General features: G+C 37.5%; 1 protein-coding gene and 1 pseudogene across 2 annotated transcripts; both read left to right on the top strand.

Annotated features, from left to right (window-relative positions):
* Positions 1-293: 293 nt before the first annotated feature.
* LOC147546653 (nematode resistance protein-like HSPRO2 pseudogene) lies at positions 294-2224 on the top strand (annotated as a pseudogene). The gene has a single exon (XR_015223909.1). The product of XR_015223909.1 is annotated as a nematode resistance protein-like HSPRO2 pseudogene (transcript).
* Positions 2225-10132: 7908 nt separating this feature from the next.
* On the top strand, positions 10133-13611 carry LOC147546652 (uncharacterized). Its single transcript, XM_086637492.1, has 3 exons — positions 10133-10605; positions 10993-12667; positions 13111-13611. The coding sequence occupies exons 2-3, from the start codon at positions 11136-11138 to the stop codon at positions 13352-13354; spliced, it is 1776 nt and encodes a 591-aa protein (XP_086493618.1). The 5' UTR covers positions 10133-10605; positions 10993-11135; the 3' UTR covers positions 13355-13611.
* Positions 13612-15589: the final 1978 nt, after the last annotated feature.

Below are 15589 nucleotides of genomic sequence, written 5' to 3'. Positions count from 1 at the left end.
TTTATTAGATTGTAAGAAAAGAAAAACACGTGCCTCTAGTACTTATTCCAGTGCCTTCATATGAACTCAATGGAAACTTCAGGACAAATTCCCCCAACCATATAGATGTTGACTATAACCCACTCATAAGACAACAGTCAACCAACCAACCGAGGTCCCAATATGTGTAGGACTAAAACAAACTTATACCCTAAACTGTAAATAAGATAAGTCAAAGGGACGGCTGCGTAATTATGAAAAATATGGCGTGTTAAGTTGTTAGGTTGAGAGGTGGATAAGCTTTCCGATAGAAAGTACTTGTTTAATTCCCACCACCACCGCCGCTACTTGGAGGAAATTCAAATTCCAAACACGCCTCTTTCAGTTTCTAATTAAAAAAAATAGAAATTCCTAATTCAATCCATTTCTTTTCTCACTCTATTACGTATAACGGTATAAATACCCAACTCCCTTCTCTTTCTCTTCCAACTCATAAAACAACTTTCTCTCTCTCTCTAACTTCTCCTCACTTTCTCTCTCTATATCCTAAAACAGCAAAATTTGTATAAACATGGTCGATTTCAGTTGGAAAGCAACAAAAATGGTATCATCAAACATATCAACTAAATCTCCTGAGATTTCTAACACTAATAAATCGTTACAAGTTTCTGGTCTACCAGCTCCGGTTCGAATCGGTGATATTATTAATTTAGCATCATCTTCTTCGTGTTTGACTTACGAGCAATTTCTTCGACTTCCTGAACTTAGAAAACTCTGGAATTCTAAAGATTTTCCAAACTGGAATAATGAATCGCTTCTCAAACCGGCTTTACAGGGATTAGAAATCTCGTTCCGATTCGTTTCACTCGTTCTATCCGATCCGAGACCGTACGTGAATCTACAAGAATGGAAACGAAGACTCGAATCTTTAACGAGCCGTCAGATTGAACTCATCGCGGTTCTATGCGAAGAAGAGGAAGAAGATGCTGAGACACGTGGAAAAGCTCCGATCGTAGATCTTAGTACGTCGAACGGCGTATTAGCCAGAGATGGAAGTATGTCTGAAGTCTGGAAACTTCCAGGATCAACACACGTCGTTAGCAGAACAAGCGAGACAAGTTTGCTACCTCGTCTTGCCACGTGGCATAAATCGGAGGATATCGCATCAAAGATTATGTACTCGATCGAATGCGAAATGAGAAGGTGTCCGTACACTTTAGGTTTGGGAGAACCGAACCTATCAGGAAAACCGAACCTAGATTACGATCTAATCTGTAAACCATCGGATCTGCATTCATTGAAATCAATCAAGAAAATCGCGAATCCCGAGAACCAAATTCTCCTCACAATTCATCAGATCTTAGAATCATGGATTCAAACATCTAAAAAACTCCTTCATCGAATCAGTAAACGAATCGACGATCAAGATTTCGAGAAAGCATCAAACGATTGTTGGTTACTTGAAAGAATCTGGAAATTACTAACAGAAATTGAAGATCTTCATCTATTAATGGATCCAGATGATTTTCTAAGATTAAAGAATCAATTAGCAATAAAAGCAACATCAGAATCAGAAGCATTTTGTTTCAGATCAAAAGGATTAATCGAAATGACAAGATTATCAAAAGATTTAAAACACAAAGTTCCATTAATTTTAGGAGTTGAAGTTGATCCAAAAGGAGGACCAAGAATTCAAGAAGCAGTAATGAAACTATATCATAATCACAGAAAAGATGAGTACAGAAAAATCCATTTACTTCAAGCTTTACAAGCGATTGAATCATCTTTGAAGAGATTTTTCTTTAATTATCGACAATTGATTGTGATAATGATGGGAAGTTTAGAAGCAAGAGGAAATCGGGGTATTAACTCAGTTGCTGATGAATCGTTTGACTCGCTCTCTCAGATCTTTATGGAACCTACTTATTTTCCAAGTTTAGATGCTGCTAAAACGTTTTTAGGTGATTTCTGGCATTACGAGCAAGGAGGGATGACTACTGCTGCCAACTCATCTAATGAATCGGATAAAGAACGGTGTCGTTGACTCATCTGATGTGGACTGAGTTTTTAAAAATCGTTTTGAATGTCTATCTGTTGTGGACCTTGTGGTAGTTGGTAACAAGGAGAAAATGCTAAAATATTGTTTTGATTATTGAATTTGTTAGTAGGATAAATTATACAGTATTGTATTCGTGTAAAATGAATTAGTTGATTAATTATAAGTACCAAACCAATTATCTTAAAACAGTTCGTGCATTTGTACTTTGTTTAACAATAATGTTCGAATACACTGGCGCCAAACCATTTTCATGTGATGTCAACAAGATTTGAGGAATTTGCTTTGTTCAAGACAAGTTAAACAAATTTTTGTCGGTCCAAATATTATTTGCCTTTTAATATTGTGAAAAGTATAGTTTATTAGTATAACTAGGGTTAGGGTCGTATTCTACAGTGAATGTCTCTTCAAAATAGAGAATAACAAATAATGTTATTTATAAATATAAATGTCCATAGAGAAGGTGTTTTTTCAAGATATCACTTAAAAGCGTGTCTCAAGGGTAATTTTGACTTCAGTTTTATATTTGTCGGGCTTTAGGCCTCTTCGTTGTCGGACTTTAGGTCCCTTTCATTTTCAGTTTAAATTAGGCAGTTATCGTGCTCATTAAATCTCCATGATGCATTTATGCCTTGTAACGACTGACGTAGACTGTAGTCGAATTCTCAAAAAAAAAAAAAAAACAGTAAAATAGACACAAGAAAAATACGACGGTCATCTAAGCACCACAAATTTTATTGGTTTGGGGAAGAGCTTACTAGTAGAAGTTGATCGATCCGTGTAGAACCTCCTTGTTAGTGACTGGATAACTAACTCTGCACAACCTTTCCTTCTCTCTTCCTCCTTTGACTCTTCTTCCCATTTCAACATGCTTTCTTCCGCATTGAGTGGAGCCCTCTCCTTTGAGATTATTTATTTAACTTTGTGGAAGAGTATACCAAACCAACCAAACAAGTAATCCTGATATAGATGAAGACCAAATGAACTAAAATGTCTTTTTCTTTTACATCAACTAAAAGTTTGTGATGAGGTCTAATATCAGTCCTGTGTTACTTCCCCCTCATTTAGTATCCAAATCAATGGTCGCCTTCATGGGAATTTTACTTCCACTAGAGGTATTAGGCAGGGGTGTCCCCTCTCCCCCTACCTTTTTTTACTTGTCTCCCAGTCCCTCTCTCTCCTCATCCACTATTATGAAACTAAAATGTTGTTCAGTGGTTACAAGATAAATAGAAATAGCCCTACTATATCTCATCTTTTGTTTGCCGATGACCTCATCCTCTTCGGGAGAGCCACCACATCAAACCTCAATGCGATTAAAGAAATTATCAATACCTATTCAAGCTTTTCGGGTCAGAAGGTCAATTTTGATAAATCTTCAATCCTCTTTGGTAAAAAGATTCCCATTGAAATGAGAGACCAGTACTCCAACTCTCTCCAAGCACCTGTCATGAACAACCAAGCAAAATACTTAGGGTCCTTTTTACTCAAACCAGGCAACCGAGTGGAATCCTTCTCTTGGCTAGTAGATAAATACGAGAAAGCTTTATCTGAATGGAAAAGTAAATATATCTCTCAAGCGGGTAAAACGGTCCTAATCAAATCAACATTGGGAGCATATTGCACATACACTTTTAGTCATCAACAAATTCCAAAACAGGTCACCAACAAATTGGAACAGATTGAGAGATGTTTTTGGTGGGGTCATACATCATCAGAGAAAAGACTACATTTTATAAATTGGAAGATTATTAGTTCTTCAAAACAGCATGGAGGCCTTGGCATTAGACCTCTCTCAGAAGCCAACTTATCATTGATAGGCAAGACTACATGGAGATATTTAACTAATCCGGATCAGGTATGGGTCAAAATTCTCAACTCAAAATATAATAAGGACAATGACTTCTGGAATGCTCCTAATCCTACAAATGCTACGCCTCTATGGAGGTCCATGTTAGAGACAAGGAACACCATTCTCCCAAATATTTTGTGGATCCCAGGTAAGGGAAACAATATTAATATCCTCTCGGACCCTTGGTTGAGAGATCTTCCAAATAACAAGCCTATTCTTATCAATGATCTACCAGATAATATAAAAACAGTGGCTCATCTTAGAAATAATGCTAATACAGATTGGAATCAAGAGACTCTTCATGCTTATTTTAACTCCGAAACCATAGAGGCCATTAGAAATTTTAATCCTGCTACATTTGAGAACCCAGATAAACTCATTTGGACTCCCTTGGAGTCTGGAAATTTCTCGACCAAGTCATTATTTCAAGTTTTATACAGTAGACCTGAACTAAACAGTGACATTAGGGATTTCCCATGGACAAAACTATGGAGCGACAAATTCATAAACCCTAGAACTCAAATGTTCATTTGGAAATTAGTCCACAATGGATTAGCAACCCTAGGTAATATAGCAAAGTATAACCAGAACATAAACCCTAGTTGCAGATTATGCTCCACAGGAGAAGCCGAAACATCAGACCACATCTTCGGGACATGCCCGAGGTTCATTGAGTTTGTATATTTTACTAATAACAATAAACTCAAAAACCTCAGCCCTAATCATATTAATAACTTGAAAAACTTGCTAAATGATAAATCGAATTATATTGAATGGATATGGTATACTTATCTACTGTGGACTTGGTGGAAGATCCGAAACGAGCTTGTTTTCAACAATACTCAACCAGATTACACCAAAGGCTACTGGAAAATAACACAGGAGGTGAGCTCGATTCTTCCAAACCTTTCTTCTGTTTTGAATTCCAACATGCAGGTGAACAACTGGCTTCCTCCACCCGAATCAAAACTAAAGGTAAATGTTGACGGAGCTTACAAACCACCGATGGGGTCGGCAGGAGCGGTGATGCGAAACTTCAAAGGGGAAATTATCAGTACAGACTCCATAGTCTTCCCAGCCATCTCACCATTGCATAGTGAGATGATGAGCTTTGATTTGGGTTTAAAGCTAATAGAAAACATGAGAACGGGAAACTTTATTCTTGAAGGAGATTCGAAAATACTGGTGGAGCTGCTAGGGGATGAAGACGGCAACCCTCCTTGGAGGCTTTCGAATGATATAAGTAGGCTGAGATCTAGGGTTTTGGCCCTCCAAGTTGAATTACAACACTGCCCTCGGATTTCTAATTTAGAGGCACATAACCTGGCGAGATTGGCGTTGGGTCCACAGACGTGAGATAGTTTCATCTTTCGTCCTTTCAGTTAACACCGTTACCCATTGTATTAGTTCTTTCTACAACTTTAGTCCTTGGGACTGTTATTTGTAATACTTTGGCACTCGGTTATTTTTTTGAAAGCTTATTCCAAAAAAAAAACTAAAAGTTTGTGATTACAACTTATCAAGAGGGCCAATTAACACAAATTAGACGTTCAAAACAAACCGATTTTACGTGTTATACCAAAACACATCTTTACTATTGATACCGATAACAAATAAGATACCATACATTCTTCTATTTTTATGTAATATTTCTCTTCTACTATCTAAGTCAAATTTACAAATACATATCGAACGTTGAGCTCAACCTAAGTTATGAAAAGTATGTAAAGAATAATTATTAGGTCAACGATAAGAGTTCCAAATGCATGAACTTCTTCAGGATAGAGAGATAGATTGAAAGTTGAAGGTGGGAAAGTGATGGAAGATTAAGATAACCCTAGCAAGCATATACATGTAATTCCAATTGAAAGAATCTAACCCATATCGAATAAAATTGTGACACGCAATTTAGTAGCTAGAAGATTCCGAGACTTGTGCCAATCTAATCTTTTTAAGAACAATTAAATTTTCAAAGCACGTGTTTACAAAATCAGCCATCCAAGGAATAAGGAATCTAAGTACTTTGGTATGTTTTTCTCTCAAGTCACATATTTTATAGTTTTATTCTCTACTAACACGACTTATTTAATCTAGATTCAATTACTCTTATTAGATTTTAATCAGTTTGGTCAAACGTACTTCTACTCGTTAGATATATATTTGTTATTTGATAATAAACGTAATTATGATTTTATTCTTAATAGGAACACTTCTCAATATCGTTGGTTTCCAAAGGCTAATTGTGTTTTTTTTTCGTTATTTGGAATTTATTCGCATAATTTATCTGAATTTTCATTTGTTTGCCCAAATTAACTAAAAATCAACTCACTCAGACGTCAAGAGTTGACACTATAATATCTAACTCTAGTAAATTCAGACTTTTAAATTAATTTAGATCTGACTTGGGAAGGATGGCTACCTCACCCTAGGACTAAGATTGTGTGCCCATAACTTTTGTATGCAGATGAGTGGGCACAGAGATATTGGGCCGGCAGAAGATAAAAAACTGTGTGCTTTTAAATTATGTTTGCAGGTCTTTTATAGGTTAGGCCAGTTGACAGTAGCATATCAGGGACTACCAGGGAAAGAAATTGCTTTGAAAATTAATGCCTATCAAATGCCAAGAAGTTGGGATCTCTCCGTCCAGTTCTCTCTAGTCCGACTCGGAGCCTTTGCTTTGGCTCTCTGATTAATCAGTTTGCAAAGATGCTTATAGATGTCGGATGCCAAATTCAATTGACTAGAGTTGATCTCCTTCCAGAGGCGCGAAGAGCAATTTGGCGAGGCGCGTATAGGCGCACGCTTTTTCGTAAGGAAAATCAGACCAAACTTAATGGTCTTTGTGATAAAAGTATATTTGTTTTTTGAATTGTCAGCGTGTCTCTCGAACCCTTAACTTCTAGAGTAGAAGACTAAATCTCCTACCACTCCAACCAAGGTCGTTGTCCTTGTAATAAAAGTATTAAACCAATTAATCTAATTGTGGACTTTATACCGTTGAATGACATAAAGTAAGGAAACAATGTCTGATGGTGTCCACATGAACAAGTTGGCTATAGAACACAACATGAGCAAGAGGCTTTGTTTTCAAACCGTTCATTCTAATGTCAGCTTAGATATTTCCCTTTCCTAATCGAAATGAATTTGTCCGAACTTGTTAAGCATACATTTTCAAGTTCAACATTGATGAATAGTTGAAAACGACCTACAATCAATTGTCATAATTTGATTATTAGACTATAAATTAAAGTTTGATATATTGAACTAACATCCTTTTAGGGACCAAATTACATAACTACCCATGAAAGAAATGATGCTTCGGCGAGACTAACTTACTCCTATGCCCGAAATTCAGATTAAGGTTCCAAGTTTTACAACTATAGTTTTGGAAAAACTTATGGCGTGACATATGTATAGTGTTGCGTGGATGTTAAAATTTATATATTCTGATCTGTGCATTTTGAACGTATTATACCTGGTTGATCTAACAATGGGTGACACTAGGTAGTTTTTTTTTTGCGTGTGACAGGAGGTAGTTAGAAACTGCAAAAATTCAAATTGATTAGTTTCTTTACCCTAAAAAAATAGGTTTGCCATTTTGTGAAAAAATGAACGGTGGGTAGGTATTTGGCATTAAAGTGAATGAAGTAGAAACAGGACCAGTAGATGAACGGTGGGAAATGAGGAATCCAAATTAGCTGTCGATATATTTTTCTCTCTCTCTCTCTCTCTCTCTCTCGGGTACAGAATCAGTAGAGTGATAATATATAATTCCATAATGGTACGAATTGATTCCACATGGGATTCCAATTATACATAGTATTGTTTTGGAATCTATTGATCTGCCACTTGAATCTCCTACTTGTCTTCTTTACAAATTTGGGCCTGAGTTTAGTTTAACTTGTCCCCATAAAGTTGGAAGAATGAACAGTTTGGTTGCCATCAGACCCAACTTGTTTGGTTTGTATGGGTAGGAGTTTATGTCCATTGCTCGGAAGGTCGAAGCACAATCGAAAGCACCCAAACCACTAAGAAACTGAGCAGTCCAAAGCTCAACGTTGTCTGCGGGTTTAATCAGCTCCATCCACTTCCCTAAATAGGTTAGGCTCGAGAGGAGAAACTGAAAGCATCCGAAACATTAATTTTCGTGCTAAGCACCATTCTTACTGCGAGTGTAAGGTGCTAAGTGCCCATGTGGTTAGCTCAAGTATGGAATGCGCCAGAAATACTTCCTCCAACATAACTTCTTTATAGATTGTTAAATTTTACCGCCTTAAATTCTAAATCACTTTTCAAGAAAAGAAATATTCATATCTCATAAAAAAAAAACAAAGAATTATTCAAGACTTATCTAATTTGTAAATTCAGACGTAATTCTAACATTAATCAGAATTGTTGACAGAGAAACCGCTTCCTTGAGAGAGAAAGAGAGAACGTGTCCTAGTTTCCGGCGAAGGGTCTCCTTCGCCGGATCTTCCTCTATTAGCTTTACTATTTCTTTTCTTTCTCCTTTTTAGTTTCTTCCCCTTTTATTCGGCTAAATCAACCGACGATCCATAACCTTATTCCAGTATTTTGTGTTCACGAAGTTTGATCCTAATCACTTTTGACTCACGAAGTTTGAAGGTTTTACTGTATCTTGTTTTAAACAACGGTTTTCTTTATCTTCTTCCTTTCGCTGTTTGTGTTGGGAAGTTGATTTGCAGGTTGATAAAGATCTAATGGAGTCAAACATTTTTCATTCTTTCGGAGAAGAAGTGGCGACTATAGATCTATCGTTGTCCTTCGTGATGGAAATTGGATTAGATCTTGACCGGAAAATGAACAGTTGTTGGTGGTTTAGAGAACAGTCATGGCGGATCTATGAATTAGCAGATTCTCTTGGTGGTTCGATTTGATGATTCTGTGTTTGTGGGAACAAATTTGGTTTCCATTGCAATCGTTTGGTCTAATTAGGCATAATCAAGTGCTTCCCGAAGAGGCCAAAAGGAATTTTGGAAGAAATTATCTATATTTAGTACTATTATATTGGAGGTTCTTCTATGATGGTGGCGGCTTTTCGGAGATGACGGTGGCTTTTCCGGTTATGACGGCAGTTTTTCGGCAATGGTGACAGTTTTCCGGCGACAAAAGCGGTTTTCCGGCGAATTTAACGGGGATGTTTGATTAGTATTTTCTTTTTTGTATTATCAGTTGTTTTGTTGACCTTTAGGGTCTTTTCATTTGTGATCTTTAGGATCCTTTTATTTTTTTCTATCTTTCTTCGTCAGAGTCTAGTCCAATTTCTTTCTTATTCACGAGGTACTTTGCATTTAAAGGTATGCAACTCTCATGAAGTTGGAAGAGAGAAATAACAATTTCATCCATGTAAACAAATGTGATTTTATATCACTTATGAATGGAAATCGATTCCCGTGGCTTCAAAAAAAAAAAAAAAAAAAAAAACATTAATCCATTTTTTTGTACTTCCTCACGTAGAGGCAGGGAGACTCACTAAGCATTTTCTTCATGTTAGATATGAGAATAATGGCAAAAGGTGGAGTGGGCAGGATCCAATGGCTAGGGAGGTCCAATGTTTAGGGCATAGTATCTCATTTATTTTTAGAATAAATGGAACCACGGGAACATGTGGCGATTTGTTAATGGACCCCAACCAACCTAGGTCGGTGGGCTTACACATGTCCCTAGAGACCCAATTGTTTTAAACCATTTCTCCTCCTCGTTACTAGCAGCTTACGACTCGGATCCAACATTACCCTAGTCCCAAGGCTACTTACCCGTTTCTAGTATACTTGAATTTTCTTTTATCCTCCCATTACTGACCAATTATACACTTTAGTCCCTCATTATGTTCGACAATCCATTTTAGTTCTAAAACATCCAATTTTACCCTTACAATTGTTTAACAGTGGTCAAATTCTTTCATCCACCTCGCCTCTCTACTTCGCTTCAGTCACTCTCTCCTCTACTTCACCTCATCTTCAATCTTCAATTGTCAAAATAAATAAAAAAACACATTTTCTCGCTCCTTTCACCACCATCACAACCACGATACTTCTCTCTTCACTGCCACTTCAACCACCACCACCACACGCCTCTTTCTACACTATTTGAGTGATGGGGAAGGTATCTTTCGTCAAATCTTTATGAGAAACGACAAGAACTCTCTATCTTCTCAGTCAAAAGAACCCTCCCCTTCGACTAAACAACATAGATAAAAGGAGAGAAGAGAAAGAGATGAAGATGATCAGCTATCGGTGTTGTTAGAAGATTGAAAAAAAAGGTGAAGTAAATGAGAGAAAGAGAGTGCGAACTACGAAGTGGGAGAGAGTGAGAAAAAAGTTTTGTCCTAAACTAAAGTCAAACATTCGTGATGGTTGAACTAAGAAAAAAACTTGGGAGCCTTGGGGTGAAAAAACGCGAGTTGATCACAAATTTGGGCCAAAACGGAATTAACGATATCTCAAGAACAGTATTTCAATAATGAAACCAAACAAAACTTGTACTCTCTCCAACAAACCGTATTTATACAAAATTTCATTCTTCTACACTTTTTCTCACTTTCTCTTCCAAGATTTTTTTCTCATTGGCTTGGAACTTGGAAGAAGACTATATATATATATATATATATATATATATAGAGAGAGAGACCAAAAGCTCTCTCCTCCTTGTTTAGCTCTGCTTGTCAGATTTAGCTGTCGTCGGAATATCCCCCTCGGTAAGTTTCGAATCTACTTTAAAAAATGCCTTCTTTCTTTTCTTCATTCTCACTGACTATTCAAAATCTTCAATTTTTGTAGCTCGATAATAGTGTGTTCTTGGTTAGGGGGGTTTGCATTTTTCATTTCCTTATCTTTCTTGATTCATTTTTCTAGGTCTTCATGATAATGATGGAGATTGTTTGTTGTGAATTTAATACTTGGTATTAGTTGTTATGACTTATGATAGATGTAAATGCAGATAATCTGGCTATTTTTATTGTTGAATTCATGTCAATGTTGAACATTAAGAAATTCAAGATTGGGTTTTTAGGGTTTTACAATTGAAATTCAGTATTGCACTTGTAGAAGTTGAATCTGAGTTATGGGGTTTTACTTTTTTGCAGGTTTTGAGTCAACTTGGAGAAAGTGAGTTTGAATCTTTCTTCAAATCCTGAAAGGGAAACAAAAAATCCTTTTCGAATCAAGCTTTCCTTGATTTCACTTTGTGCTTTTCGTTTTTTTGATTTTTTTTTTTGTGAAGTTGAGGATGGAAGTAAAGGTTGCTACTACTTGTATGTATTGGTCTCAGCAACTTGGTACTTCTCAATCACCCTCTTCTTCCACAGTTTCATCTACTTCATCCAAAAAAAGAAGTGGAATTCGTCGACCTCCACAAGTTTGTCGAATCACTCATAAATCGAATCTGTTTGGAACAACAACAACAACAACATCAAGTAAGCAACAGATTCTGAGGACTCAATCTTTCGAGATTCCGAAATCAAGAGACGGAACACTCAGAAGAGCTGTTAGTGCTTCTTCTGCTGGTTTCTCAGATGAAGAATTTGCTAAAGAGATTGAGGAATTAGCACTCAAATTCAACATTCTCGACGACAACAAAGACAGCGAAAACAACAGCATTACTAGCAAAGAAACGGAGCCGGAGCTCTCGGATATCAGAGATAAAGCAGGTGAAAGCATCAATTTTAATGAGGAAAGTTCTAGGTTTAGGAACAAATCCTTTTCGTCATCTAGAGTTAAATCTATGGAGTCCCCGTGGCTTGGGTTGCGCCCGGATCCACCAGATTGGTCAGGAATGAATGATATAGTTTCGGCCAGCATTGAGCGAAAGGCGAAGAGTGTAGATATCCCTCTCTCTCTCCGAATCATAAAGAGAAAAAATCAATTGGAAGAAGGATTCAGAGAAGTAGGAGAGTTAGGTTACTGCTCTGTCAAGAAGGCTTTCTCATCAATGGTTTTTATAATTCGCGAGCTTCATAGTTATACGTTTCATATGAGAGAAATTCTTTGTTTCGAAGATTTACAGGGAATTCTTTCTAGAGTACAAAAAGAGATGAATGCCTCTTTTGTTTGGTTATTTCAACAGATCTTCTCTCACACACCAACTCTTATGATGTATGTCATGATCCTTCTAGCAAATTTCACAGTGCATTCAATGACTCAAAATTCAGCTTTTGCAGCTTCACAACCCACTGAATCTTACTCGGCCATCACTGAAATGGTGTCTGTCAAAGAAATTGATAATCAGTATGAGCAAAACCAGCAGCAAAAGAACCCGAAATTCGGAACTTCTTCAACTGGGAAGATAACTTCTGTTGGAGGAAACAAAGGTGGTGGTGGTGGTGGGAATATTCGATCGGTTGCAAGCAGTGGGACCGAGGGTGGGGACGGGGGGTTCAATGGATTCACGTCATTCAACCACCACCATGTAGTCCCTGATGAGATAACCAAGGTGACGTCTCTCGGGAACCCAACCACATCAGAACCAGAGGAAGTGGAATTGGAAACAGATAATCAAGGAATGGTGAGGGAAGATGAAGTTAAAATTTGGAATTCAGTAGTCGAAGAAGCTTCAAAAATGCAAGAAGATGTCCTTCTTGATCAAGAAACTAAGCAACACTTTGTTTCTCCTGTAAAGGTGGAGTTTAAAGGTGATGACTACTCGGAGTACTTCAGGACGGAGCTTCTTTACCAGCAATCCATTTCTCAAGAACCTACCAATTCTCTCCTCCTCTCCAATTATGCTCAGTTTCTCTACCTCGTCGTCCACGATCATGACAGGTATAAATTTTTTACCATTTACTGCACTAAAATTTACGTGAATTAAATGTTTGGAGTTAGTTTTAGACAAATTTGCTTGTTTGACTTTTCGGCCCCAAATTGGTTATCATCTTGACAGTTTGATGCTTGCAAAATAATCTTCATTTTTCTGTTTGTGGCCTAGTTGAAATTGACATGTCTTCTGAATGAGTGTTTGAATATAATAAAATGACACAACCATTTTTGCGATCTACCCCACTACTAGTAACAATCGCCTGAGTTAGGTTATGGTCACGGTTGGATCTTCAACTAAAATCTTCGGGGTAGTGTTTGGAATTTAGTTTCGTGATTTTTTTTTTTCTTCTTTTAGATGATATGACTTGCCCATTTGCATCAGTCATATTCCTAAACGATTTAACGCTGATTTTCACAATAATTTTTGTGGTGCATGGAATTGGAAACAGAGCAGAAGAATATTTCAAGAGAGCAACTAGTGTGGAGCCAGCAGATGCAGAGGCGTTAAATCGGTACGCAGATTTCCTGTGGCGGGCAAAGAAGGATATTGAGGGGGCCGAAGAAAGATATCTAGAGGCAATAGAAGCAGATCCTGGTAACATGTTCCGAGCAAGCGCCTATGCTCATTTCTTGTGGAATACTGGTGGAGAAGACACTTGTTACCCACTTGACTCTGTCGACAATGAGGCCTAGTTTCAATAAAGCCTGAGACGGTATAAATTAGGAATCAATTAATAATAATCTTACCCACTCTAGCACCAACGTATGGGTGAAATTTTGGACAATGGGGAACGATAATAGAGCACGTGTTATCGTCTACTAGTGAAGAGTCTCCAATTTCTATATTTTGGTGACACATTGTAGTGCTAAAAGGTTGTGTAATATTTCACTTACAAGTTTATGTAAATTTTGAATAACATTTAAAATAGAGGGTGGGATGCTGCGAATAATTGTTGATGTCTTTGTTCTTGGCGAAGACTCTATGAGCCCCCCAAAAAGCTTCGGTACTTAGCTTGAGCGTACACTTGTAATTAGGCTCAGGAGACTCTCGTGGGTGATGTAGGACTATTGATATTGTACCTTCTTTTACCACCCTAGGCTCGAGGCCTTGCTGTGTGGACAAAAAATTTCACACTACGGTAGGTGGTGGCTAATTGAAGACAAAATCTTATACGTGGAGGGTTCTCAGTGTCGCTGCGTACTCTAATGGTAAGACGAATGGTGTGTCTCCATTAAAACCAAAACTTAGGGGCATGACAGACGGAGATTCTAATACATCCACATGAGTGTTGAAGGATGCATGGGTGATTAGTTTTTTTTTTTTTTGTTGAACTAATAATGGAGGAATGGAGTGTTGAAGGATGCATGGGTAATAATGGAGGAATGGAATGTTGAATTTAGGGCAGAAAATGTTGGCTGCAGAGACAGACATGTGAAGAGCAGGTGGGTAGGGTGATTCCAATTTTATCTATCTATCATTACCTTGTTCCCATACCTCTTTCACATCCACTGTGTTAAAATTGAAATGGTGGTGAATAACAACAAAACTCAAACAACTACTAGTCACCTTCCTTATTATATAAAATTATTATATGCCCTAAGAGAAGATGACAAAAGTATGTTATTCTTGACAATCAGCCCTGCCTCCTCCTCCTACATGTCAGCAACAATTATGTCTCTCAGTACTACTTGAATGATATGTAGTAACATCTACCTTATCACATTTTAGTGAATATCATATTGTCAAGTGGTGAGGCATGACCATTTATTATGGTACGTAGAAATCACATTCAATTCAACCCGATGTGATGGAGTCAGTTTATTGACACAACTAATAGTTCGTACTGTATTTGCTTTAAAATTCAAAATATACGTACTAAAACTTTGTTACTTTCTACTAGGCTAGTAAAGTATCGACACACTCTTCAGTTTTATGTCTCGAAAGATTTTTATTTAAAAAGTCAAGGGGTGGTCAATCTAATTTGGAGGAAAGTACTACAAATAGGTTAAGCAACAATAATTTACCATGTTGCCAAAGAAAGGTGATGAAAGATGCCAACGATGTTTACGAAGTGTCTCTTTCCAACCGGACTAGATTTAACGGCCATGAATATTTCGTTTGTTATTTTATTATTTGTTTAATTTCGGTACAGACAATGACTTTTCCTCATGAATTATTGTCACACAGGATAAGAGAATTCAAATAACACAACAAACCTAACATCCGGGAAAGGGGAAATTATCAACATTAATCTATTTAATTATGCAAATAGAAATGGGCCTGGGGCCGGGTTTAAATTTCTGCACTAGACCGTAATCTCCAAATATTTTTTTGGAAGCCCGAAAATATTTATAACCCACACAACGTTTTTGCGACGGCCGAACAATCGTTAAACTAGGTCTATTTCATCACCACCATCATCGACACCACCAGCTCTCTCACCTGTTTCCACTCTCTAATGAAGAGGAACAATAAAAGGCACTTCCAAACACACCGTATAGGCAGCCCTTTTTTTTTTTTTTTAGTTTTTGGCCTGTTTCTCTGTTCGCGCCCCGGGATTTGGACAGTCCGAAGCTCAGAAGGAGTGCCGATAGAGGGGTGAGCAAAGATTTAAAAGGACAGGGCGCCTCTAAGGCACCCTAAAATTTGGGGTAAAGGGGCGTGTGTGACAAGAAAAACGGGAGGGTGTCTTAGAATTTCTCATGAGAGATTGGCTCAACAGTTGAGCTTGGTCTACTGTATCCAAGTGAATCCGATGTAAATATTAATATTTTTGTGACGATCCGGAGAACTGGCCCCTAAAAGGGTCGCTAGGGAGGGAATCAGCTCCCTGTACAGATATAAAAATCATGGGAATTTTTTGTTATATACAGATACATCATTATAGGGTGCTATTACTTTGGGACATATTGCTCTAATCCATGCTC

This window comes from Eschscholzia californica, unplaced genomic scaffold (genome assembly GCF_041429995.1).
Source record: "Eschscholzia californica isolate CP2 unplaced genomic scaffold, dmEscCali1.0.p SCAF_4, whole genome shotgun sequence".
Classification (NCBI taxonomy): Eukaryota; Viridiplantae; Streptophyta; class Magnoliopsida; order Ranunculales; family Papaveraceae; genus Eschscholzia; species Eschscholzia californica.
The sequence above is the reverse complement of the archived record's forward strand: the minus strand, read 5'-3'. Positions and strand labels throughout refer to the sequence as shown.